This window comes from Balearica regulorum, chromosome 1 (assembly GCF_011004875.1).
Source record: "Balearica regulorum gibbericeps isolate bBalReg1 chromosome 1, bBalReg1.pri, whole genome shotgun sequence".
Classification (NCBI taxonomy): domain Eukaryota; kingdom Metazoa; phylum Chordata; class Aves; order Gruiformes; family Gruidae; genus Balearica; species Balearica regulorum.
In genome coordinates this window covers 190,588,405-190,613,500 of record NC_046184.1, presented here as the reverse complement: position 1 = coordinate 190,613,500, position 25,096 = coordinate 190,588,405, and the positions used below count along the sequence as shown (strand labels likewise).

The following is a 25,096-nucleotide window of genomic DNA, read 5'->3' as shown; positions in this document are numbered from 1 at the left end:
AATCTGGATTATAAATATATGAAGTCACCACTAATTGTTTAAAGTTATACTGCAGTGATTAAACCTGGCTGTAGTTAGCTATTAAGGGCTTGATTCACTGTGTTTCAGTTCCTCAGTGCTACCTCTGATGTACAGAAGGAAAACTCTGGTTTTGTGTGCCTTCCACTTGTATTTGAAAAAAAAGATAAAATTATACAAACCTGGTAACTGTAACATTTTTCACAAAATATCCTTTTTTGGAAGGGCTCTCCTACCGCAGAAAAAAAAATGGAGATGAGCTCCATTTTAAAATCATGGCAATTTTGGCTAAAGTTTTCAGTAGAGACTAGAATGAAGGAAAACTACTAGCTATTTTTTCCCAGTAGAATGCAGTTTGGAAGTTGATTAGAGTTGTTCCCATATGCAAAGAAGTTTTTTATAAATAAAATAAGGGCACTATGGAAAAAGTAAAAATGTGGAAATTTAACAATTTGGAGTAATAAATGGCTTGATTAATTTGTGCTGAAATTATGCTTTCTTGTAAAGTTTAGTGTGGGGTTTTCTTTTTTTATTCTTTTTTTAATTTTTTTTGTAATGCAAAAGAAAACCCCAGGATTGTATGAAAATCTCAGTTTAATAGTTTTGCCTTAGCTAGTGGACACTACTGGATCCTCTGCGAACACCTACATCCAGAAGCAAATTACTTTGGCTGTATCTACAGTAGAAAATAGTTCAACTTTGTAGGAACAAATTGCAGAGTGACACAACCCAAGCTGAGGACCTCATGTCCACATTCAACCCATTTCAGGGTGGATTTACTTCAGGCTGTTTCTAGTCCAGAGCACTTAATGCCCATTAGCAGTGGGAGCTCATCTTCTGGCTTATTTTCATTGGAAACAAATAATTTTGTGTGCTCAGAGACTGTTCCACTATTGAAGCAAAGCAGGGTAAAGGAAGACCATCAGCTTTGCTTCAGGAGCACATTGCTAATTCAAACTAGAGCACTAACGCAGCTGCATCCTCTCAGTGGGTGTTGCCACATGCCAGGAGTTTAAGGTATGTTTGAAACTCTCAGGTTGTGACCTTTGTTCTTCTTTTTTTCATGCAGAGCTTCCATCTTTTGAAGTCAAACTCATCCCACTTCAGCCATACTACCACATCTGGAATGAAACTTTTGTGTTTGATATTGAGGCAAAGTAGGTGTGCTCACAGCGATGATATTTTTGGAGGCAGATAAGTAGATAATGAACTTTGCAGCTTCTTCCTTTTTCTTGTCATTGACAGTTAACCAGCTTCTGGCTTTACTTGAATCTGACTTTAATCTTACATACTCTCTGTTTCCACTAATGACTTGAGACATCAGTGTAAAATGCTACCTGGGTCCAAGTGGTGGTGATCAAAATGGAAAAAGATTTTCTGAACGTTTTAATTTGCTAGTAAAAAGGTGAGAATTTAGGATTCTCCTCTGTGTTGCTAGGTAAGGTTCCAAGCAAACCAATAACGTGCTTTTCTTTATACTTTTTGGTTTAAACATTTAGACACATTCTAAAGCCTCAGATGTTGCTATTTAATGTCATTCAAGTAGAGATGGATTCAAGTTTGAGTATGAAATTTTCTCAAAGCCCAGTGAAGTTTGGAGTAATATAAGCTAATGCTTATTTGAGGGTAAACATTTTATGCAGAAATGCTTCCAGGAAAATAAATACAGTTGGTCAGAGGAGGTTCTATGACCATCACTACAGACACGTGCATTACTGCAGAGTAGCACAACACTGATCTGGATGAGACATGGCTACAAAGCTCTCAGACTGGCCAGACCACAAGGCAGGGCTCTATGGAGAATAAATTACACCTGAATCCATATCACATTTGAATGGCATAAAACATAGAGTAACTTAGAAAGTCAGGCAATGAAAATTTAACCCATCAAAATATTTTGAATACTTTGGAAGAATCAGACTGAACCTAGATTGAAAAAGTATTTTGTGTTGTGTGGCTCTGGTATTTTTGATCCCGCACTGCCAGATCTAAATTTGCTGTATGATCTAACATTGCCTCATCAACATAGATCAAGCCTTCCTGCCTGTTGAATTTTCAAGTTTCTTAACAGTGGAAATACTAAATGACTGCCTGGTAGAAGAATGTTCTTCCTTTATTTACCACTCAACTGGAATCCAAAAGAAGTAGAAATATCTTGGTCACATTGCACATTGGGAAGATGGAGAGATATATCAAATAGTTCTCTGCAGACTCAATGATGTATCTCCTTTTCACTGAAGTTACCACTCATGTAACTAGAGTTGATGGCTTTGGTAGGATATATTTATACAAGATTTGTAAGTCCAGGATCTACATGCCAGTCATTTAAGTGCAGTGGTTCAGTGTGGCATTAGTTCAGGTGTTACAAATTTGATTTATTGTTAGATTTTAAAGATGATTCAGTGAAAAAAAAAATCATTATAAGAGATGGTTATCATATTGATGAAAGAGTATGTGAAGTTCCTTCATGAAAAACTATATACTACAAATTGGCAAAAACAAACTTCATACTGCACTTGAACAGAAGTTTGTTTTATGAAGTCAAAGAACCTCTGCATAAGAAATCAGACATTTGAATTAGTGTCTTTACGGTTACTAAATTAAACTTGATACCTTTTATTTTTTTCTTTTTCTGATGAGGAATAAATTTTATTAAATGAGAACAGGCAGCTGGAGGTGGCAGACCTTCTCTCATAGTTGGGAGAAATCTTTTCACTTTCAAAGGAGTGAGGAGACTGACCACCTTTTTGCTCATGTTTTATTTTATTTGTTTCTGTGGATTCCTGATTTTTTAATATCTTTAAAGATCAGAAAATAATATTAGCAAATGCTATCAAATTGAGAAGGGTTTTAGGATATTGCCAAACATACTAGATAGTTGATATGGAAGAAATATATCTCCTGAAATAAGGTATTTTGCATTATCTAAATAACACTGAAATAGTTATTCTGTTTATTTCTCCATATCTAGACAAAACCTCAGATTTATTTCAGAGCAATTTTGATGCGCAGCAGAGAGTTGAACACACAGTATCAGCAAGTAATGTCAGACTTTCACTAAGAACAGCTCCTTAAAGAAAAAAAAAAAAGTCAGCACCTCAGGGCTTTTGAGGTTGATTCACCATGGTCCTTAAGATTCTTTAACACAGAACCACAAATGGGATCACAGAGTTGTTGTAGCTAGTATTGTCAAATGTCTTTAGTGTTAAACAGTGGGCAAATATACTGCGGAGTAATGATACCCAAGAGCCCCATATCTTGGCTGCCGGCGGCTCAGCTGGTGCATGGCACGGGTTCAGCCTCAGCCATACAGCACTCCCCAAACAATTCCTGGAAACTCTTGGGGAGGAAGCATGGACCAAGGTCCACCCCAGGTCTGCATGTGGCCACCCTGCTGTGGAAGACAGGGGCTTTAGTAGAGTGGGAATAGGCTATGCTGTGCCAGCCGGCTACAGCCTCCAAGACAGCACTGCACTCATTTAATTTAATTTAATCAACTTCGTCCAAACAGGGTGCAGTTGCTAAATTTGCTGCATGGACCCTGGCACTGTATCCAAGTGGAAGACTGATCCTCCACCCACCCCCAGTTCTAGCAGGTTTTATTTCTGGCCTAAATTCATCCCTGGCCAGCTTATACCTTGTTGGTCTTCTGCCTGCTGTCCTTGAGCTTTCCACTTTGCCCGTGCTGATCCTTTCTTTCCCCAGAGCACCTTGAGAGAGCAGACAGAGCCCTGTATCCACCTCCTTTTGCTTGGCTGAACAAACTCAACTCTTCTAAACTTCTCTTGGTCACCTTCACTTCTTTATTTGGTCCTACTGAATAATTACTAGCTTTAATCATAATTACTTGATGTTGTGATATGAAGTGATCTCAGATAACTGGTTTTAATATTTTAATCCTTTCTAAAATGTTCTCTTTATGTTATTGCAGCACTCAATTTTGAGTTTATGGACTGTGCAACTCCTTTATATATACTTCACTACTTGTTAACATCATAATTATTTAAGAGGAAAAATGGGGTTGAATGACTGGATACTGTTCTTTTGCCTATTGGAAAAGGTCCTAGTGGTACTACACAGGCCTGCCTGACTTTCATCGAAATCAACATATGGAATTCATAGAATCATAGAATGGTTTGGGTTGGAAGGGACCTTAAAGATCATCTAGTTCTAACCCCCTGCTGCGGGCAGGGACACCCTCCACTAGACCATGTTGCCCAAAGCCCCATTCAACCTGGTCTTAAACACTTCCAGAGATGGGGCATCCGCAGCCTCTCTGGGCAACCTGTTCCAGTGCCTCAGGTTAGAGTAAAGAATTTCTTTCTAACATCTAATCTAAATTGACTCTCCTTCAGCTTAAACCCATTATCCCTTGTCCTGTCACTACACTCCCTCATAAACAGTCCCTCTCCATCTTTCCTGTAGGCCCCTTCAGAAACTGGTAAGCCGCAATTAGGTCTTCCCGGAGCCTTCTCTTCTCCAGGCTGAACAACCCCAACTCTCTCAGCCTTTCCTCACAGGAGAGGTGCTCCAGCCCTCTGATCAGCTTCATGGTCCTCCTCTGGACTCACTCCAACAGCTCCATGTCTCTCCTGTACTGGGGCCCCAGAGCTGGATGCCATACTCCAGGTGGGGTCTCACAAGAGCAGAGTAGAGGGGCAGGATCACCTCCCTCGACCTGCTGGTCACGCCTCTTTTGATGCAGCCCAGGACATGGTTGGCTTTCTGGGCTGCAAGCGCACACTGCAGGCTCATGTTGAGCTTCTCATCAATCAATACCCCCAAGTCCTTCTCCTTGGGGCTACTCTCAATCCATTCCTCGCCCAGCCTATAGTCGTGCTTGGGATTGCACCAACCCACATGCAGGACCTTGCACTTGGCCTTGTTGAACTTCATGCAGTTTGCACGGGCCCCCCTTTCCAGCCTGATAAATGAATTTATTTCTCTGAACTGGCCATGCAGGTAATGAACAGTTATTTGGTATATTGACTGTTGTTTCCTGCAGTTATTAGTTCTGGCATTTGAAGCAGTTTTCATAAGAACTGCCTCACAGTTCGTTTCACTGGTATAGATCAGTGCTGACGATCAGATCAATTTGAAAGAGGCTTTGTTTAAACAAAAATAAGCCATTACAGAACTGAGATGAAGCAGGATTTCCACGAGCAAAAGACACCACCGTGGCCATGACAGGTCTCATGCAGCACACTGCATGATGTGCTGCAGGAGGATGCCATCTGCCAGGGCTTCCTGGAGTAAGGAGCCTGCCAGGTGCAACAACATGCCCTATCCTCTCTCTCCATCACCTCTATGGAGAGTTCAGGGGTGTTCTGGCCACATACCTATCTGGCAAATATTTCACTTACAAGATGACCCTGTGCTACGCTGCCTAAATCCACAGGAAAGACATGGGGCAGAGAGTGTCTACTCTGCCTAATGCAAGTATTAAAATTTCAGCAGGCAGGATATGTCTCTGGAGGTCTTCAGAGGTACCAAATACTTTATATCAGTCCCTAAGACGATTCTCTGACCCCCTATTTTAAATGTTCTGCTTATGAGGTGTCTCGCACAAAGGAATTAGCTGTTCATCCAAGCTAAACAGACTGGATACCTCCCTTGCTCCCTGTGAAGGAGATGATACGTCCACATGTGATTCGGCCAATGTGATTTACTCTATATATTTATCTGCACTTGAAATCACCACTTTGTACACGGATCAGTAAAAGTATTCATGTTTATGTTATCAGTGAGCACGACTATTTTTCTGGTTTCAAGCTATTAGTTACTGATGGGATGCCTACAGATATCCCTATTTTATTTCAGCATAAAATGATTAGTTTGATTTATGCTTGCTTTTTATTAATGTAATGATTCACCTCCTCACTTTTCTTCCTTCTAAAGGCACTCTTACGGGAAAGGGATTCAAGGTGCTGCATATGTGCGATTTGGCATAATCGATGAAAATGAGAAAAAAGTCTTTCTTCCAGGACTGGAACAACAGCTGTCAGTAAGTCCTGGGGTTCAGTGGAACTACTCTGATTTATCCCAGATGAGCTGCATAGTGTCAGAAGTCATCAAAATATAGATCCCTGTAATACCGTAGTCATGCTATAAGCAACAAATTTTTAATCCTAATGGCAACAGACTAGCAAGCACGATCACTTTTTTTTTCCCCACTTTTGTTTTAGATTCAAAATGGAAAAGGAAGAGTTACTTTAAATACACCACTTCTGGAAGAGAAATTAAGAAAGAGTATTTCCACTCTGGAAGGGTTTCATTTATATGTTGCTGTTACCACTGTAGAAACTGCAAGTGAGTACGCTGTGCCTTGGCTGATGAACGTAAATATTACAAACTGTTTCTCCAGTGTGATCCTTCATGTAGGAAACTGTGCCGCTGGGCCAATCTTCACTGCAAAGCCGCCTCGTGCAGCAGTGCCTGACAGTCTCTTTCATCTGACCCCCTTCTGCACCCAAACTTATATTGGGTGGGATTCACTTATCTGAACACAAGTGTCCAGTACCATTTTAAATGCCCTATGTATTTCTGTGTGGTCTTCCACTGCTGCTCCAGAAGTGCTCCAGTCTTCTGTAAGTATTCTCCTATAGGGTCTGTCCCATGTTAAACAGCCCTGTGAGGATAGCTAAGATATCCCTGTCCATCTGAAGTGGCACCAGACACCTGTATGAACACAAATAAATTGTTCCCCTTGAGATCTTGTTTAAGCATGTGCCTCAGCCATGTCTACTCCTTCTGTACATACAAAGCTATTAGTTGAGCTTGGTATCTTAACGTGCTTTGTAACCTCAGCTGGCTAAGCTGTCAGTCTAAAGGTGAGGCATTATGTACTACAGCTACAGTGCGATGCAGAGGAAGATCTGGCCTTTATGAGTCCTGCTTGTCCTCTTATGCCTCCCCACAGTTTTATCAGGCTGTGATACTTGGCATATGCACGAGTACAATATAGTCTAAATAGCTCGATTTTGCTGTTTTTCTGGGATGTAAAACTGAAGCATACCTATCCAGAAGTTTTTCAGTGGCTGTTTGCCTCTGTTTTCCTAGAGGACAGACAAAGTTTCCACAGTTCATTCCAAGGAATTTGTGTTGATATTTGCTCGTAGCAGTACTAAGCACATTGAGTAGGCCAGCAGATATCTTAGAGCAACCCACAAGCAATCACTGACTTGAATTGGATGCTGTGGTCGATGGGTTATTTGGGTTGTAGCAAATGCCACTGTTTGTTAGTCATTCAAGGCTAAGGTGAGAGGTGCAACTTCAGTGCTGATCTCTGAAGTTGAACCTGCAACAAAGCTAACCTCTCCAACATGGGCAGGGTTTTTCCTGTTGTTGCTTATAGGCAGATTGATCCCTTTCATTTTAGATATCTGAAAGTAAGGTATCTAGTCAGAGGTAGATTCTCAGGCACTTTATATAGTCAGTACAGAGAATGATAAATGACACTCTAGAGGTATCTGTTCCCATTGGCTATAGAAGGAGTCTAGTTACTTAGCTTAGAATTACAGAATCCTAAAACTTCCTAAATCCTAAATTTTAATTAGAATTCCTTAGAATCCTAAAAATTAAGGTGTGCAGTTCTGAAGTACCTAGAGTAGATTATACTAACATGCACCGTTGCTACATTTACTGCAAGAGCAAAAGGGGCTGACAGACCTCCTGTTACCACACCGGCATGACGGACATCAGATCTCATGGTGTGGTGTGGTCTCTACCACGCTGTGCAGACCTCCTCTTTCCCCCGCAGGCAGGCTGCCTCCACGCTTGTGTACTGCTGGGTTTGGTATTAATTATATGTGTGACAGGGCAAGGCTGGTGGGCTTTACTGACACCTCTCAGCCTTGGAGTGTTAAAGTGGAAAATAACGATGTTGAAAGTATGTCTCTAAATACACTTAGTTTAAAGCAAGCCATGTAATTGGGTTTTTTAGGAGTAGTGATGGGTGGTGGTTTAAATAGAAGTTAACTAGAAGAATGAGTGGTTTAACTAGAAGAATTTTAGCTGGGAAGTGGATACTCAAGCTGTCTTGTAGGTACAAAGTTGCAGAAGATGATATTAGGAAATATTAACTCTCGGCAGTAGTCAAAAATGAAAAAAAAAAAGCAAACAGACTCTTACAGAAGATTAGACATCTAAGGTCCAGACCCCCTACTGATTCTGAGTGACTTTTATGTTGGACTTTGATATAGCTTTCCCCCAGGAACGAAGCCCCGACAGCTCAGAAAGTGAGGTGCACGGCTGCAGTGGCTCCTGTGGTACCGGTGCGTTCTGTGTTTGCAGGTGCCACGTTCTAATCAATGTGTTAGGAGAGAATTTTTATGTTGTGAGTAACAAACCACTTTGCAGGTCTCCGTGTCTGAGCTGCTGAGAGCACCCACCTGCCAGTGCCGGCTCACTGGAATGCCGCACACCTCGCACTGCCTTTGCACTGGCCTGTCTCTGGTCGTGTCCCCGTCCGCATGCACCCATCTCTTCCTCTTCTCAGGACTGAAGCTCTTCAGGGAGGGATCGTATCTTAGTTTTCTTTATATACACTGCTAAAAATGCAATTCAACTTGAAAACAGAAATGATGGATGCTATGGTAATATACAAGTACATAGTTATTGCTCTCATGGCAACACACACTGTTTGATATTAACAGGTGGTGAGATGAGGGAAGAAGAACTCAGCAATGTGAAGTTTGTGAAATCTCCTTATGTTGTTGATCTGTCTAATACCAAAAAGTATTTTGTGCCTGGAGCCCCCTTCTCTGTTGTGGTATGTAGTATTTAGCCGACTGTGTCCGTTTGCCTCCATAGCAAGGGTTTTATATCTGCCCTGTTTATAAAATCCTTATCTGATCCAGTGGGAGCTCTGTAGGAGAGAGACCTTCAGGAATAAGTCCAACACAGAGATACTGTTTGTGCATCTGGTTTGTCTCGTTTCTGTACACACAGAGCCTGAGCAGGGAAACTGAAGCCAGAAAATGCTGTGTTTCTATTCTGGAAGTTATCTGTGCGCTGTTGCATTACAGGGGTTTAGAAAACATGTAGCAGTCTCTTCCTCACTTCCATATCGAAAGATTAAAATAATAGTGTTGTATCAGATTAATCCCATATAAAATTATAATTCTGAAAACTGAAACAAGTTATTGTCTTTTTTTTAAAAATGCATTTGATTTTTTTGAGTTTTTAAACTTCATGCCTTCAAGATTTTCTGCAAAATTTTCTACAAAGAGTTAAAGTTAGAAATTTACCTTATAGTAGTTAAAGACAGATATCTCTGGCATCAGCTGAGGTCTAATAGATGCTAAGCAAAAATCTCGGGAAGCTGTTAATTTGTGTTCATGTATTTTGACCTTATTTGGAGTCCACACTGAATCAATTGCTACCCCCTTCTCTCAAATCTCAAATTTTCAAACACTAGCATGTACGGTTTTGTATTTCTACTCAGCTTATAAAAATAATTGCTTCTTGTTTGTGGACATTTTTTAAACCTAGGTATTTCCTTGAAGTAACAGAATAACATGTTTTTCCAATAGGCGTCTGTCACTTTGATTGATGGCTCACCTGCTGCCTCTCTACCTGTCACTGCTACTGTTACCTTGCCTGGAAAAGCCCCAATGAAGAAGACTGCACTTTCTAATAAAGAGGGTCTAGTCCCCTTTACATTCGACATCCCTGGAGATGCTCAGATGCTTCAAATAACGGTAAAGAAAACCCAGATATCCATGTTTAAAAAATACACTGCCGAATCTCATAAGACAATTACAAATGACTGTGAGGATGATCAGTTTTCATTAAATTAACACAGAGGGTGGAACATGGTTGCTTACACCATCTGCACAGCTTTGCCCAGATTGTGTAAGATATGTCAGAAAGACCAGGGGCCTGGGGGATGTCTCACTCAAGTGAGGGGCGGTTTCCTATGTTGGAGCTTTAGGAGTACATGCATTGGTGGTAGTGGTGCTTATTTTTGTGATTTGGATGTGCATTTTCCTGGTGTGGAGGATGGGAATGGGATTGTAAGGAATATCGCCATGAGAAGTGACAGAAAATGAGAAGAAGAAGGTAAAGGAAAAGGCCCTAAGCAATGCAAAGAGTAGGCTACACCTGGACACTCAGGTGGTTCGGTTATGTACACAATATAAAACGGGAAAAAGCTGTTAAAGTACAAATTCACTTTGTGATTTTGAGCCATTGATTCTGATTCAGAAAGAGCCAAGCCTGAAAAGTATCAAGTGTAAATACAGAAAAAGACAAAAGAGGGATAAAGAGAACAAAGTAATTAAAATCCTATTTTTTGATGCCAGGTTCTGCTAATGAGGTCTCAGCAGTGACTCATCTAATTTCTGAATAACCTGTCAAGATATGAATTAAGAGTGGCACTCTATATTGTCTCCCGAGGGACACTTTACTCACTCTGTCCTTTTCTTCCCTGACAGGTAAAGGCTGAAGAGGGAAAAGAAAAATTAGAATCACCTGAAACTAGCATCAGAGCTGAAAGATACCAGTCTGCTTCCGCGAACTACCTCAGCATCAGCATTCCACATACTGTCGTGGCACCTGGAGATACCTTACGCATCACCCTGAATGACATTCATCAGTCTGGCAGTGGAAGGATTGACTATTTCTATTATATGGTAAACTGAACAGTACCATATCAATAATTTCTTTTAGAGATTATACAACCTAGAACATCTATCTAATTACTACATGGGACACCAGAGGGAATCCAACAAAGGGCAATCGAGATGATCAGTGTCCTAGCACACCTGACCTGCCAAGAGTGATTGAGGCAACTGGGTGTGTTTGGTTTGGTGAAGAGGCTAAGTGTGAGTTAATAGCAACCTAAAATTACTTGAAGAGGAATTACAGAGGAATAATGGAGACAAACTTTCCCAGGTGGTGCAACGCAATATAACAAGGGATAAAAGCTACAAATTATGGCTTTTAGAAGGTTCATTTTGGAAAAATCTTTTCACTAGTGATGAATGCAACACTGGAAGAGGTTCCCCGGAGAGTTTAGGGAATTGCCATCCTCTGATGCATTCAACACTCAACTAGAGAAAACCACATCTGACATAATCTTATGCTGGTGATGGCTCATCTTTGAGCAGGCAGTTGGACTAGAGTACTCCATAGGTCCCTTCCAGAAACTATTTCTATGATTCTGTTATTTTTATGTATTTGCATATATTTTGGGGTATATAATATATAAATCTTTGGGTTTTTTTCTGAAGACAGACACATAAATAAAAATTTTAGGCTGTAGTTTCTAGTAGAATCCAGAGCAAATAGGTCCATATGGGGTAATGTTTGTCCATATAATTATGTGGGTGTATATATTTCTGGAAAATACTAAACTGACAGCCTTAAAAGCTGAAATCCTAGACAGATAACTTCTATGATTTCTATGACAATTTGATTTCTCTTAATCCGGATCTCATTCTTTCCTACTCCTTCCAATCTGTATTCTTTCCTTGTAATAAGCCAATATTGAATATTATTTTTATTGATCTGATTCCTATAAATACCTTTCAGCTATTACAGAACTGCCCACCTTGTGTTATATATATGTGTGTGTGTATATATATATGAGTATATATATATGCACATCAGATTCTGTCCCTGCACCTAGAAAACCTAGTCATATTCTAGGGGACCTTGAATATCCCAGAAAATGCCTTTTGTAGTTAACTATTGCTTATTTCATGAATAACACATGATTCTTATATTACCATAGCTCCATGTTACCTACACCTGATGTTAGTGACAGGTAGGTCACTGTTATCTCCAACAGTTAATGTCATTAAGGATCACCGAAGGCACTGGCTGTTATCGCCCTAAATAGCATCCTGAAATTGGGTCTGAAAAGCAGTTCTATAGATGGAAAAGCTAGGAAACAATCCTGCTCAGCCTGAGACCAGGAATGCAAAGTATTTATTTTGTTGAAGGAGACAAATGTGTTCATGGATACATTCCAAGAGTGAATCTGTTGAATGTCAAATGTGTTTAAATCCCCTTTTCCCTTTCTTTGTCATAATTTCCCTTGGCAGCTTAAATTTCCCAGGATGATAAGCACCACGGGCACCAGTTCCCATTTATTTTTAATAGAACTCTGATATATTGGAATAATTGTATCACTAGAAGCTAAATTTAGGGTTTGGGGTTTATTTTAATTGGATGACTTAGCATAGGGTTGGAATTGCCGCTCCCGAGCTCAGGCAGGTGCAGTGCTGGGCAGGCAGGGTGGGTGGGAGGGATGGTGGGAGACACTGCTGGAGATTAACGGTGAGAAAAGTTTGTCCCAAACTTTTTTCACCTGAATGAAGGCAGCAAGGACTTCAGACCAGGCTGCAGCATGTCTTTGTTTCTTCCTGAAGCCCATTTATTGCGCGTTTAGGAAAACTGCATGTATATTGTTCAGGGAAGAGCGTTATTAGCCCTGCCACTGTGTCTGTTTTCCACTCTTCTGACAACCCATTAATATAATTTGCATAACATGGGAAGAAAGGAATTAAATAGTGCAAGATGGGCTGAAATCAGTTAAGGGGCCAGTCTGTGGTAATTTATCCTCAGTAACTTTTTGGGTGAAACGTCCTGCTCCAACCCCTCTACACCATCTGAAACGTTCAGTATTGATGACAGATTAAATAAAACCGATACCCTTCTGGGGGTCATGACCTATTATTGTAGAAGACATAAATAAAACTGTCATCTGGGACCCCCTTTTCAAGCTGTAAGATTGGGTGGAGGGACGTAGATGTGTGCACAGGACCAGTGCATCAGAGGCTTACCACCATACGGGCTTGTGTGCTAGAGGCACTGCGTGCTGATCTCCTCCAGGCTACTGGTATGCAGGCTGGGAGTTAAAACTATTAGGTGCCATTAGAAGAGAATAAACTTTAAATAGAAATGGCCTCAAAAAATTCTATATATGTATATAAAATTATGCAACATAATGCCCAGTGTAGTGTGTATTCAAAATACTTGATTGCTGTTTGTTTCTGCCTTGCAGGTTGTGGCAAAGGGACACACTGAGCTTTTGGGAAGGGTCTCCTCCTCAAACAAAATAATAAACCTTAGAATCACTGAGAAGATGGTGCCCGCCTTTCGCTTTTTAGCTTACTACTTCATTGCGAACGAGGGGCGTCAAGAGATTGTCGCTGATTCTGCATGGGTGGATGTTATGGATGTCTGCGAAGGAAAGGTACTTTCAAAGCAAGTACCTTCTGTCATTGTATTCAGAAATAAAAACTGAAACGTGGTGTATCAGCAGAGCGAGTGCAGGCCTGGGGTTAAAAAATGAAAGACATGACAGAAATTTTCATTTTTATTGAAAAAGGGAGTCATCGGGATTCTTGCTAAAAGGTATAGATGGGAAAGGCTCCCAGGAGTGATGGCAGAGATAGCCTTCTTCTATATGACAGATTGTACCTCAAAGAGATGAAAAATATAGTTACATACAGGTAAATCTCCCTCTGTAAGTGCCTATATATTAGAAATCTGCAGGAAAAAACCAATAGAATTGTTGAGAGACAGCATCTCTATATAACTTTGTGTTATTGTAGTGAGGCTTGTCAAATGAAAGAAAATGAAGAAATTGATTGGAAATTTTTTTAAAAAATAATTTGAAGTAATTTGCCAAGCTTTTTCATTACTGCTAAAAGTAATTTTCTGAGATTTTGTAGCACTTCAAAAGCACTTAAAAACAATAAGACAGTTTACATTAGAAAATGAAGGGTGGCCAAAATAGGAGTCCCTCTGAGCCTTTCTTTCATCTTCCTCCACCTCTTCCTTTCTGGTACCATAAAGTAAAAAGGAAAAAGACAAGTGATTTTTTTCCCAATAACATGAAACACAGCTGCTGAAAAGTGTCAGCCATCTAAAATTATTTTTTCACCCCTGAAAGTGTTTGTTTTGGAAAAAGAAATTGATAGTCCTTTGGGAAAAAACCTTGCAAGAAAAATTATCCTTCTCTAGCATACAAGCCAACTCTTCATTCATAAGATGACAAAACCCAGGAACGTTTAAATTGTCATTTTTATTAATAATTCCCTATTAATCTCATAATCACCATGGCTACTTCTTCCTAAACCACAGAAGTGCCTATATCAGATATGCACCAGATCTGAACCTAGTCATGTTGAAAAATTCAAGTGTGAGATGGAAAGAATTACAGACTGTTTCAAGACAGTTAATTTTGTACATTAATTAGTCTCCTACTGTATTTCATGGTGATTTTTTTTTGTGCTGGAAAATAACAAAAATTATGTTGAAGGCCCTAGTTCAGCAAACCCCTTACTCATTGAAAGGCAGCATCCAATATCCTGCACAGACACATCTTTTAACCCCCCACATTGTCCTCCAGTGGGAGGTATCTGCATCTACATCTTCCAAAAGGCAGGATCCCAGGCAGAAACGCTGCAAAACAGGACCAGTCTCTAGCTGCTGACAGTCACAGCTGATAGTATTCCCTGCCCAAAAAAGTCTGTTTTTTATTAACAGATGTGACATTTTTGTTTCAATATTTTCTATTTAGATTAAAGTGAGAACAGAACAAGAGATATACGAACCAACAGACAACATCAATTTACAGATTGAAACGGACCATGCGGGAACAGTTGCCTTAGCAGTGGTTGATAAAGCAGTGTTTATTCTGAACAAGAAAAATAAGCTTACAGCCAAAAAAGTAAGATATCTGTAAGAAGAAAATGTCATATCCATTAGTCAAGCAAAATTTCCATGACTATTGAGGGGATCAAAATGTAATTAATAGCTTAATCACAGTGTTGCTAAACTTGACAATGTTTTTGCTTTTACAATTTAGGATATATTTAAGATTAATTATATATTTGAGATGGGGATTGCCATGCTGCATCAGACAAGATTGTACATTAAAAAAAAAAAACAAACAACATTAAAACAACTGAAAATATTCCCCAACTAAAACATCCCTCAACTTTAACCTGCTTCCAAGTGTAGCTTGTACCACCAGTTTGTGTTGCTTCTGCAAGTCAAAGGCTACAATAATTTTTTTAATATATATATATTTAAAAAAAAAAAACCCACACAAAAACTTTTGCAGATGTGTACAGTCCATCTATGCTATTTTATTTGGCAGGTATTTAATGCAATGAATTCGTATGATCTTGGATGTTCTCCAGGTGGTGGTGCAGATAGTGTTCAAGTTTTTACTGATGTTGGTCTGGCCTTTTTATCAGATACAATTAAATCCAATATTCGGGAAGGTAAGTGCAATCTGTCCTTTACTTTAGATATTTGTACAAGATCACTACAGATCTGGAGAAGGTGAGTGCTTAAAAATTAGAAACATTTTATTGTGATGTTGTAAGATCTCCCTTGCATGTGGATTTTTCTTCTGTTCTTCCACTGGTGCTGGCAGCTCAGATATAGCCCAGATCTTGGCTGCTGGTCCTTTGGTGTCCAGCCCAGCTGGGGCGGGCAGAATTGACTAGGGCTGGAAGGTAACTCAGCACATTGTGGATCTTCTGTGAATGAGATGGGTCCTAAGATGGGTCTTCCATGAATGACTTGAATGATCAGGCTATTACTGTCGCAGTCTCATAACCAAGCTCTTCTTTTCTGCTTTACCAGGCTATAAATGCCTCCAGACTAGCAGAAGACAGAAGAGATCTTTGGATTTTCAGAAGAAAATGTCAGGAATTGGTATGTCTGCTCATCCAGGTGGCCTGAAAGGCTTAGCAGGGACAGGCAAAGGAAACTGGCTGGGATCTAGGGAGCAAGAAGTGATGGGATAGTAAAGAATACCAAGATATTCATAGTCCCAGTTCTTGCGTTACACACACAGCATAGCATGTATGTATGCTATGTCATGTGACCTGATGCATCGTCTGTCAAAACAACTCAGAAAACAAAACTAGTGACTTGGCTGCAAATGGAAAATAATTCACCAGTTTACAATCCCAAATGTGAAGTACTTCTACTAGATAGCACATCATAGAATCAGTCATGGCTTTAAAGGTTTTTCAAAATTATTTATATGGCCAGAAAATGTTTTATAGGTCCTATTTTTTTTCTTGACATTCTGTTTTGAAGTTGTGCCATCTTTGGTACTTTGTGCTCCAATTAAGTATACTATTTGGTCTAGAAAAAATGATAGTTACTTGCCAGAGGACATGAAGACTTGAAGCTGGGATTTTCCTTTGCAACCAGTCTCTTTATTCAAGAATGAGAACATTGTCATGACTATTTCTATCAAGATACCTAATTCTAGTGTGCGAAGGAGGCATTTTTAATTTACAGTCTGAATTTGGAGAGAAAGTTTAGACTAGAATACCTAGGATGCCGTAGGGCCCACGCTTTCCTCCTGTGTTTATGGACTGTTTTTAGGATGGAGAACAGGTCCCTGGCTGAAGGTAGACTGTTGCAATAACATTTCATGTTAATTGCAAAGAGTGACAGGAATGAGCACAATGAACACCTTTACACTTATTGCTGCTTCCACAGGACTAATTCTGGGCTTTAATTATATTGCAGCCAGCAAATATCAAAACACTGATCTACAAAAATGCTGTGAAGATGGAATGAAATTAAATCCCATGAGGCTTCCTTGTGCAAAAAGGTTATCAAAGGTGGCTGGCTCCCCCGAATGCAGAAATGCCTTCCAGGATTGCTGTGAGAAAGCCACGGCCCTCCGAAAGCAGGCGAAGCGGAAGATGAGAGTGGGCTTGGCACGATGTAAAGAACAGTGATATGCAACTGTTTACAGAAAAATACCCTTCATATGGTGGCAAGGGAGGGTTAAGGGGCATTTAATGCTCTGGGGGCAGGGGGGAAGTCTTCACATCAGTATTTCAGTGAGCCCTGGTATAAAGCAGCACCCACACACCCTTGCATCTCCACAACTGAACACTCTGAAGGTGGGAGTGGGACTGGATAGCTTCTTGGGGTAAGAAAAGGCAGGAATCACTTCAGCCACCCTTGGCCAGAACAGCCTTACAGAGGAGCTGTTGGCCGCTGCTCGCACCTCGGGAGGGTGCCAACAGCCAAGCAGAGAAGGCAGGGACGGTCTGCATTCAGGGCTCTGAGTGATCTTGGATTCGTGACTGTTTTATTAGTGGCCCTCCCATTATAACACCCGAGTACCTCCAAAACATTACCTCACGAGAAGTGGCCACTTCAGCCAGGGACAACTTATTCTCTTTCTTCCTTTCTTCTCCCCAAAGTCTATCTCTGATCACACAAGAGCTCATGTCAAACAAAAAATATTTCGTTTTCAAAATGACCCCGTTCTAAGTGTAATTTCTGCTGCCATTTTTCTCAGAGCTCCCCATTCTGGCTGTATCACAAATACGGGATGGTGGGAACATCTTTGCTACACATTGCTAGAAGGGAATGTTTTCTTGTTTGGTAGTGTATAGTTATTGAACACAGAAAGAAGAATTGTCCTTTTATTCAATGAAAATCTTTGGTCATATTGTTTCTTTTTCAGCTTTTTTTTTTTTTTTTTAGTGCACAAGAAACCCAGATAAGACTTTTCATGCAGACTATTTTTCATGCTGCTTTCCCTCTGACAAACTGACTCCTTGCAAGACAGTGTAAGGTCAGCAGCCAAATGATTCAGCACAGAAACCTCACTCTTGTTTTACAGACTATGATGAGCACGAAGAACTGTTTGATGACATTTCTGTCAACTTGCGCAGTTATTTTCCTGAGAGCTGGTGGTGGAATCTTGAAGAAGTGAAAAACCCTGGAAACCATAGGTACTGTATTACCCGACTAGATGAATATGTCTAAATTTGTACAGTAAAATGTATATAAATACCAGATTTCTGTGTTACCTGATACAGAGGACTTCAGAATATTTGGAAGTACTTTCTCTCCACAATTGAGGGAATATTTTTTCCCCTTACAATACTCAAACTTCAGTAAATGGTGATATTTACATTTTCTACATCCTTCCTAATATATTTTATTTTGTGTTTCTTAGTGTAGAAAACTTTGTTCCTGATTCTATAACTACCTGGGAAGTTCAGGCAATAAGCATATCTCCTCAAAAAGGTATAAGTATTGCGTATTTTGGGAGGGTTCTTTGTATGGATGAATAGAGAACATATATTTTTTAAAACAGAGATACAATGTTATGTTGACAGAGTGAAACAGTCTGTACTGAAAAACACAGTGTTTTGATCGTGACATTTACTCCTCTCTTTTATGCCATATTAAAGACCAGCTAGAATTTAAGGGATAGATATGTATTTATAAAATCAACATGAAGTGGGCTCTGAAGGAAGATGGATTACACAATCAAAACTGTCTCTTATTCTTTCCAATCTATAAACCATCTCATTTTAGCTTCCACATGGCTAGGAAGCCACAAGAAAAGTAGCAGTAATAACACCATTTTTATATGAATATTTCTGGTAATGAGTTCTAGCCATCTCAGAGAAGCATGAAAGTCTGTAGTCTCTGGAAAGCCAGAGAAGAGAACACCACCAGGAGACCAGCAGAGGATCAGCAAGGGCTGGACACCAGAGAGCCCAGGTTCCCAGGTGCTGCTCTCTGGGAGCTCCTGGGGATTGACCAGGACCATGCGGGAGGGACAAAGGGTCCACCTGGTACTGCCCACTCCCCTTTGGAAAGGGCGGCTCCTCCAGGGTGCAGTGATGGGCATGGAGTTTATTTACGGAAAGCAAGGAAAGGTCATTGTGTTTTAAACATGGCCTTTGCAGGAAAACTGGGCCACAATTCACTCTCAAAACCTACAAACGCTCCTGCCAAATTTTACCTATCGAAAACCATGGCAGTGACTACAGAGGGCAAGTCATCCACCCCTGAGATAGGTCTCTAGTGCAGGTGAGTTGAAATGCTTTCTGGATATGTCTGTCTCCCTCTCCTGCTCTTGACCTCAAGGGATCCTAGGCAATGATTTTGATTAGACATTTAACTTTTTATGAGCTGATGTTAAGTGTGTAATTCTCAACTCTGATTTTTTTTCCAACCCAGGATTTTGCATAGCTGACCCCCACACCTTTGCAGTTTTCAAAGACTTTTTTGTGTCCCTGAGATTACCATACTCAGTCAGACGACATGAACAACTAGAAATAAAAGCAGTGGTTTACAACTATCTGCCCACCGATCTCCAGGTAGTATTACCACCAACTGCTCTGCTATACACAGCTAGCTAGCTAGATGTATAGCTATTTAATAATTTAATGTAAATGATCTAGTCACCTTTCAGCGCGCTCCTACAGCCCAGACACCATGCTCCTAATTTGAAAGTCTCCCCAAGGACAGGATCAGTTCTACTTGGTAATCAAACTTACTGTATAAAACAGATTTTATTATCATATTACACAGCCAAATTCCTTGCGTTTGTATATGTCTTCTCCCTCTTCATTGAAGCAACCAGTTACTTTTTTGCTGCTGCCAGTCTGGGCAACACCCAGCTGTTGATAAAGCAGGTACACAAGACACAGAGGCAAATTATGAGCACACAATCCAATATGTTAGCCAGAAAATTCATTGTGCATACAACGCAAAGCTACTTTTTGTCTGCATGTGATGCCTATCCAGCTCTGTATATGGCCACAGTTGTCATTGGGCTTAGGACATCCATCATCCTCAGGCTGATGCTCTTTTTTTCATCTCTTCCCACCTCTCAGCCAGCTCTGCTTGACCAGCATCTTCTGAACTGTGTTGAATGGTGTAGAGCTGAGATGTATAAAAATGTACTATCCTTCTTACTTCCCTGCGGTTCAGGGACAGGCCAAAACTATATTGCAAATTCAGTGTAACGATGAAATACTAGTTGATTTACCTTCACAGCCCTAGTCAGTGTAGAAGAATGTTAACAGACCATAGATGTCTCTGGTCCAACCTGCTGCTCAAAGCAGATCCAGTTCAAGCAGGTTGTTCAGGGCCTTGTCCAGTCAAATACTGAGTATCTCCAAGGAGGAAGACTCCACCACCTCTTTGGACAATCTGTGCCAGCATTTTATCACTTCTTGGTGAAAAAGGTTTCCCATTTTATAGATGCAGCATAAGAAATTCAGGGAGGTGAAGTAGAAAACACTTTCCATCTTGCAAAATATTCGCATTGCTATTTCTTTTTTAAGCAAAAGCTAGTCTCCTGTGATACCTGTTTCTCATTTCCCATTCTTATCCAGACACCGTGGAACTGGAGTATTTTTTCTGTGCAGGTATGCGCTAAGCCCGATCACAGGCATTGCCTTGTCCCCGCAGGTTACAGTGACGATGGACGGAGTGAAGGGGCTGTGCACTGCAGAGGCCACGGAGAAGGCTGTGCAGCTGGCACTGACGATTAAGGGGAACTCTGCAACACCAGCCTACTTCTCAGTTGTCCCTCTGATTGTGGGAGAAATTCCAATTACTATTACTGCTTTAGACGCTGTTTCTGGGCACAGCGACAGCATTAGGAAGAACCTCAATGTTGTGGTAGGTATAACTAGTTGAGGGCAGGGCACATCGCAAACGTGTTTCTCCTCAAATATCATATTCACTATGTGTGGAGCTCTCATGGAGGGAGTGAAATCCTAGAAACATAAGGCTGGAAGGCAATCTCAGGAAACCTGTTTCTCAGCAAGGATTAAGCTATATCACGGGGAAGAAATCTAACCCTGTGGTGGGCTTGTGTGTAGTGTATATGGAAATAATTGTTCTGTAAGGCAAAAAGACATTCTTCTACCCATGACATGGCAGCAGCTTCCTTCATGCAGTCAGTGCCCTTCTCTTAATATTTAATTTCCACCTGCTTCATCAATACTTATAAAAAGTCTTTTCCCTTATGAAGCAGAGATTGATGTTCATCTAGCAATATTTTGAGAAGGAAATAGCCTCTGCTAGACATGAAGTTTAATTTTATTCCTTCTATTTAATGGATCTTCAACCTTAACTATTGCATAGGTAAAACACATACAAACAGAGATGTGTTGACTATTTAATACCTTAGTTCTCTTTCAAAGTAATGAAAAGGAGGAGCCTTTTAGAAAAGATGACTTTTAAAGAGTCAGCACTGACCAACATAGACTCATTACAGCACCCAAGTAGCTCACTGAGGGCGATTTTCAACCCACACAAAAAGTGCAGAATATGAACCCTTACACTGTTAATGTCAAGGTATAGCCATGTAGGTAAAGATAAGGCGTGGGATGCTGAGAACCTACTGTTGTCACAGGCCATGACTGTTCTAGAGACATACACAGCCTCAGAGTTCAGTGCTAAACCAAAAAAGCAAAAGCATCTGTAAAAATAGCTTCATTAAAATACAGACTGTTGGAACAGGGACGTGTGGAAATCAGAAAGAAGAAGAAAAAAGAAGTTTTACCAACAAATGAACTCATAACTTGGTGGATTTCATAATTGAAAAGTTTATAAAAGTAAGTCCATGTGTGATCTGGACTTGCATCACTCACAAAGCTGAGAATAAACTTTGAAGTTTAATTTTTCTGGGTTATTTTTGGTTAAAGGAATTTCATCCAGGGAAATAAGTCAATAATAACAAAAAAAGTCAGTAGAGTTTATTAGCATTTCAATTGGGAGACTGAAATTCTGATTTGAAGCTTCAGTTTCACCTGGAGAGAAATCTCATTCCAAAATAACCTATTTCTGCCATCTGCTGGTCTAGCGCAAGGGTGGAGAACACAGATTTCATGCACCTTAATTTCAGGTGTGAGTGCTTGCAAATATTTTAACTTTTCTTTCCTCAACTGTACAGGCTGAAGGTGTTTTACAGAGAGAAGAAAGTACCATTTGCATTAACAGTGACTGTAAGTTACACAAAATAATTAGATACAGATGAGGTTTGAAGTGGGGACAGGGAGTGTAAAGCCTTGTGCGAATATCTGATGGGTGCAGTGAAATACTTCTTAATGTACAAACGTTGCTTTGGTTGACCAGAACTTGTCACAAATCTCTTCATCCAATACATAGCAAAAGACTCAGGAAAGAAAAATAATTTAATTCTAAATATTTAGAATTTATTTGTATTACTTCTGTGTTTCAAGGTAGCATTCTTCAAATATTAAATAGGCATCTATTTCATTTACAAATGAGTCTTAAAAGGTATTAAAACCAAGCCTCATTTCAAGCCAAAAAAATATTGCTAATGATTGAAAAGTAAATCAATTTAAGAAAGATAAGGATATTTCTTTTCATAAATTTCCATTTAATGTTTCTGATTACATTTGTCATAATTGCTATCAACTGTGAGATGTGTAATGAAAAGAATGTTCTAAAATTGCACTGTACATTTTTATGTTTAAAGAGTCTGGATGTAGATCTCAATTTCCTATTTATTTCCAGTGAAGTCCCATACACTGGACCTGAACAGACCATCTAATATGGTACCGAATTCTGATAGTCACGTGTTTGTTAACCTGAAAGGTAAATGCAATCTTTTGTTAATAACTTCTCCATAGGTGACAACAGACATGCCCCTTTGTGCTGCTCATTCCTGAATGTCAAGCCTCCATTCCCTCCTCATTTTTCTGCTATGACTCAACTGGTCTGTGCTACATGCCCAAATCATAAAAATAACAGCCCCAAGCCTCATCCAGTACCTTTCCTCTTTCTAATTACTCGTCTTCACTTGTACTGGATGTAATAGCCTTATGCGGTCCATCCTGCCTCACTGTGCCCAGGCTTACTTTATGGAAAGGCCAGAGGAGAAGGGAAGAGTTCACCTTCTCTAGTAACCTCACACTGCATGTAGGTCTGTAGAAATCTGCTTTAGTCTTCAGAAATAAAGATGCCAGACTGATGTGTAAGTTCTGGAAAGTTCTGTTTTTCTAAAGAGAAGATATGTACAATCATATATTCATTTAACCAAATAATCATATACATATATATATACTTACGCATATGTATTTTAGAAAACATCTACTAGCAAGTACTGTTATTAATGATAAAAACATTTTTTTCCAGAAAATGTAAAATGAGGCATTCTTGACACAAAGGTTATTGGCTTCCATTTCAAATCCCTGTTCTAAAGTATGGGGATGCTTGAATTCATCACATACATAAGAAAACTGCAACGAAGAAAACAAAACCAACTCTGAACAAAATGTTTGGCATGATTAAGGCATGATCTTTCTGCCCTCTGTGGGAGGATCAAGTCTGGTTTGACAAGACTTTTCCAGCTCAAACCTGAAGCACCAGTCTTTCCCCCTTCCCTTGCTTCCCTGCCTCCAGTAGCCTCAGGACTCTTTCTTCTCCATGCTCCTTCACTGTCCCAGCTTCTTTTCTCCAGCTTTCCCAGGGCCTGGCACCTCATCCTTGTTCTTCTCCAGCTTTACGAAGTCTTAATTAGCTGAAAGCAGTGTTGAGAAGTATCAGGCCATGCTGGAGTGTCAACCTACAGTTAGCATCACCTTTCTTCATGTTACACCATCCAGCTTTAAATACAATATATACCATGGCTTGTGTTTTTTACAACAGGGAATGTTATGGATGAGCCTATTGAAAATTGTCTTAGTCTCACTGGAGTTGAGAAACTTATTCAAGTGCCCACAGGCTGTGCAGAGCAAACAATGGTGAAAATGGCCCCTGCAGTCTATGCTATTGAGTACTTGGATGCCAGTGAGCAGTGGGTGAACTTTAATCCTGAACGGAAGGAGGAAGCCATTGACATGATTGAAAAAGGTACGCAGAAAAAAAACCTCAAAGACCAACCAACAGAGTCTTTGTTATCCCTTTGCATTGCACACTTACCATTGCTACCTGCCAAAGGAATGAGTGTTGTCTTAACGCAGCCACACAGAAATGCCTCTGACAATCTGCAGACACAAGAAACAGAACTGGTGAGGAGGATTTAGGTGACTAATTGCCCACATCTGATATTGCACACTATTGACATTCACAGTGCACCCTCTTTTGCCTAATTTAGAAGCAGAAAGTAAAATATGAGCTGATCAATTTCAAATTCTTTTCAGAATAAATGGATAGCAAAGGCCACTTGATCATTTCCCCCTAACGTAGATGTGCAAAATAGATCAAGATGAATCATGTCCTAAAAATGCTTATTTCTCCCCCTGGATCATAGACAGTGCTTAGGATAACCAGCTGGGATGTAGACATCTCTGTTGCAGATGTCTGTACTTGGCAAGAGGAGTATCACTAAGGAAACTCCCAATGGTAATCGTGCCACTGACACTTTCTCTTCCACATTCCCGTACTCATTACATGAGCTAGAATGACTCCAATAGCCTTGGACCAACCCAAGGAGGGAGTTTCCTTAGGGAGAAGACAGCTGCAAGGCTGCTTCTTGAAGAGCCCATTCCAAGACCTGATCCAAAGCTGATGTTAAATGCACAGCAAAGCCAGGACCACAGCATGTGGAAGTGGAGATGTTCCAGCTCACAGGCACTAACATAGAGCCCGGGAGTTATCAGTATTGTAGCAGGTACAGCTGATCTTTCTAACTGTAGTGATCTGCACCTGTCATAAAGCAAGCGTTCTTCATGATCTTCAGACATTTCATCAGTGAAAAATAAGGGCATAAATAGAGATTAAAAATATGATAACAGTTGCTAAATGGAAGTCTTTGCCTATTTATCTAAGATTACCTACAGTGACATGAGATCCTGCTGATGAGTATTTGGTAGTATCACCAGCATTTACTCACTATATTACGCTTTTATTGATTCTTATTGAAGTTCACCAGGGTAGAAAATGAGTTGTGTGGCTATGATACAGACTTTGTCAAGATAATAGCAGTCAAGATCAGAGGCCACAACTCATGATTTCTAAGCCTATGTCTGACCCAAGAGAAGATGTTTTGTATATTTTTTGATTCCATGCACCATAAAGTCAACAGCTTGAAAAATTGTCAGTAATGGGAAAGAACTTTCCCAAGATTCACTACACAGAAAATGCTTTGTAACCACAGATAACTGCAGTTTTCAGGTTTTTCTGGCTCAATTAAGTCACACAAGACAGAGCACCTTTTAAGCCTAGTGGTTTTTCTGTGTCAAAGGGCTGATGACCCAATCATTTCCTCCTTAATATACCAGTGAACACATCCATGTACTCTTCCACTGGTCAATACTGAACATGTCTATGCTAATACAAGTGATGTATG

At 40.1% G+C, this 25,096-nt stretch overlaps 1 protein-coding gene across 5 annotated transcripts in view; it reads left to right on the top strand.

Annotated features, from left to right (window-relative positions):
• The window catches only part of LOC104629055 (complement C4), a 61,831-nt gene that overhangs the window by 18,661 nt on the left and 18,074 nt on the right, over nt 1-25,096 (top strand). For 4 of the 5 annotated variants that reach the window (XR_012833344.1, XM_075741943.1, XM_075741942.1 and 1 more), the window contains 18 exons: nt 1,088-1,175; nt 5,917-6,022; nt 6,204-6,327; nt 8,673-8,788; nt 9,552-9,719; nt 10,455-10,652; nt 13,031-13,222; nt 14,555-14,704; nt 15,137-15,263; nt 15,631-15,702; nt 16,534-16,734; nt 17,648-17,759; nt 17,987-18,057; nt 19,003-19,142; nt 20,242-20,454; nt 21,734-21,785; nt 22,321-22,401; nt 23,455-23,658. Coding sequence is in view for 4 of the 5 variants with exons in the window: in XM_075741943.1 (XP_075598058.1) it covers nt 1,088-1,175; nt 5,917-6,022; nt 6,204-6,327; nt 8,673-8,788; nt 9,552-9,719; nt 10,455-10,652; nt 13,031-13,222; nt 14,555-14,704; nt 15,137-15,263; nt 15,631-15,702; nt 16,534-16,734; nt 17,648-17,759; nt 17,987-18,057; nt 19,003-19,142; nt 20,242-20,454; nt 21,734-21,785; nt 22,321-22,401; nt 23,455-23,658 (2,415 nt within the window). In the remaining variant the exon portion in view is untranslated. Of the gene's footprint in view, nt 1-1,087; nt 1,176-3,529; nt 3,615-5,916; nt 6,023-6,203; nt 6,328-8,672; nt 8,789-9,551; nt 9,720-10,454; nt 10,653-13,030; nt 13,223-14,554; nt 14,705-15,136; nt 15,264-15,630; nt 15,703-16,533; nt 16,735-17,647; nt 17,760-17,986; nt 18,058-19,002; nt 19,143-20,241; nt 20,455-21,733; nt 21,786-22,320; nt 22,402-23,454; nt 23,659-25,096 lie in introns of all 5 variants that reach the window. The other variant, XM_075741945.1, reaches the window with a different exon arrangement.